At 38.4% G+C, this 2,619-nt stretch overlaps 1 protein-coding gene across 1 annotated transcript; it reads right to left on the minus strand.

Annotated features, from left to right (window-relative positions):
* Window positions 1–364: 364 nt before the first annotated feature.
* Window positions 365–2,458, minus strand: LOC121964265 (general transcription factor IIF subunit 1-like; the record flags this gene model as incomplete). Its single annotated transcript, XM_042514482.1, has 4 exons — window positions 2,435–2,458; window positions 2,262–2,332; window positions 641–779; window positions 365–503 (listed from the first exon to the last, which is right to left on the minus strand). Coding segments are annotated over exons 1-4 (371 nt in total), but the record flags the coding sequence as incomplete, so codon positions are not given.
* Window positions 2,459–2,619: the final 161 nt, after the last annotated feature.

Consider the following 2,619-nt stretch of genomic DNA (forward strand, 5'->3'; position numbering starts at 1 on the left):
AAGCCAAATGTGCTTAAAAATTGTCTGACATGACATGACGGCATACATGAAGGGGGAGAAAATGAAGAAAATTTCATGATAAACAAAAACAACCAAAATGTTGTCACATGTCAACACATGTTAGAGCTATGTTAGGTCGTCAGCTTCAGAAAATAAAGTAACTGTTATGTTACATTAATGTCATTTAATTTATTACAGGCAACAAATTTCCAACATTTTTCCAAAACTTTCAATGATTTTTACTCGTTCCATGACTTTTCCAGGCTTGGAAAATGTAATTGGGAAACTCCATGACTTTTTCATGAATATAAGTAAATAACTTAATATTTCTTAGATGCATAAAAGAAGACTGATAACAGTGTACCTTGAGCTAGGAGTAGATTTTCCTGATATGGGTTGTGGCGTACTCTTCCCAGAGGGAGCAGGGCTCTGACTGCTGGGCTCCATCTTCAGCCGTTTGGCAGCTGGTGAGTCAGTGCTGGGACCCGGAGTCTGTCTCTTACCTGCGGGAAAGAGATGGAGTAACAAAAACAGGGACTCAAGTTTCAAAATTGATGGTGACTTTTAAAAGTTTCCCATCAATACATTAATATGTCATGTGTCTGATCTAATTATAATGAAGTGGTGTATGAGCAAACACCTTGCTCCAGCTTGCTGGCAGCAGCACGGAGTGTATTGGAGGTGGAGGCAGAGTCTATGGATGGTGTCCCGGGACGACTACCAGTCCTGGAGCTGCCTGCAGAGCCACGTCCTCCACGTTTTGGAGGCGTGCGCTTCTTCTGAGATGGGGAAAGAAAGAGATGTTGGATGAAAACAATGAGAAAAAAAACACTACAAAGAATGGAAATGTAGAACCATTCATACATTCACTCCCCCAGACTAGTACATATTCATCATTTTACTAAAGCTGTGACTTAGCCAGATTATTGATTCTTACAACCCCGACACCAAAAGAGCATCTGTACAACATTCATAAAACAGATGCAACAATTTGCAAATCATTTGTGTACAATGGGGGATGTAAGCCTTCAACATGTCCAAAAAAATGTTTCAATAAACATATTTCCAATCCACAGGGTTCATACAGATGGAGTCGAGTCAAGTTCAAGGACTTTAAAGAACTGTTTTGAATGACGGAGTTGTTTTCTTCACGACCATCTGCTGCTATAAAATTGTGCAGCTTTCATAAATGGAGCAAACATGCTGCCGGGGCCAAAAGTCAGCTTATTGTTAATTAGCTTCTGCTTATTTACTGCTGAATCACAGCTCAAAACTCATGCTGATGTTGCTGTGGTGTGAGTGTTTTGGAGGCAACCAAAACATCCTGGTGCTGACTATTTACTGGTGTTTACCAACCTATTAGTGCTAATATGATATCAGCAAATATTGCTATCACGGCCTTTCTTTGCTTCCTAGTTTAAAACATTTATCAGATATAAATCATAACATAATTCATCATTCTGTTCTCCTCTTAATTATATTCAAGTAATTTTCAAGGACCAAGCTGATAAATGTCTGATTTTCAAGGTATTCGAGGACTTACATTTGTGTCTAATGAGTGTCAGTACTTCAAGCACCAGCTATTTACGGAAAATTAGACTAGACACTGGTTTTATTAAATAAAACTATACTGATGTAGTATTGTACATACCAGCTGAAATAAATGTAATACTTAGAGAAGCCTTTATTTGCAATGCCAGCTTCAGGACGGCTCCTGCATAAAGACACAAATCTCTCAGTGTTCAGATGGGATTTTGGCCCCACACACAGTCTTTAATTTTGGAAGATTCGGGGATTGTGAATCTTGAGAAGTAAATCTTACTTTAAAATCTTCAACAATCAGTGTCCTCAGCTCCCAATTGCTCACCGAGTGTTGTTAAAAGAAAAGGTGATGTTAACAGAGTGGTAAACATGCCCCTGTGCTAACATTTTTGGACCGTGTTGTGGGCATTAAATTCAGAGGGAGTGTCTTTATAAAGAAACAATGAAGCTTATCAGTTTGAACATAAAATATCTTGTCTTTGTAGTGCACTGAATTTACTATATTTTAAAATTTGCAGATCATTTTATTCTGTTTTTATTTACGTTTTACACAACATCATCCTAGCTTTTTTAGAGTAAGGGTGTTAGTAAATGCTCATTCTGTCATGATCAAGTTGAGCATCATGACATAAAATCCAAACTGCTCAAATATTCATTTACACACACACACACACACACACACACACACGCACACACACACACACACACACACTAATCACCATGAACAGAGCGGAGGCCGTCTCTCCCTCGATGTCGCTGTCATCTGAGCTCTCCGACTCGCCGCTGCTGTCTGTGATACACAGAACCACACAAGTCATAAAATAACTTTATTAAGAAATAATTAAAGTATGTATGTCATCAAACCCTCATCTGTCTCCAAGCAGTCCTGTACCTTTTTTCTTCTTCTTTTCCATCTGGACTGGAGTTTTCTTTCCTTCCTCTTCTTCATCCTCCTCCTTTGTTTCCTCTTCATTCTGTTTCTCCTCTTCACTCTCTTCCTCACTTTCAGATGCCTCATCAATCCCTTAAAAGGACAAAAATTTGGAAGGAAAACAGTTTTTTTAAAAATAGAATTAT

The sequence above is a fragment of the Plectropomus leopardus genome, unplaced genomic scaffold (assembly GCF_008729295.1).
Source record: "Plectropomus leopardus isolate mb unplaced genomic scaffold, YSFRI_Pleo_2.0 unplaced_scaffold14865, whole genome shotgun sequence".
Lineage (NCBI taxonomy): Eukaryota > Metazoa > Chordata > Actinopteri > Perciformes > Serranidae > Plectropomus > Plectropomus leopardus.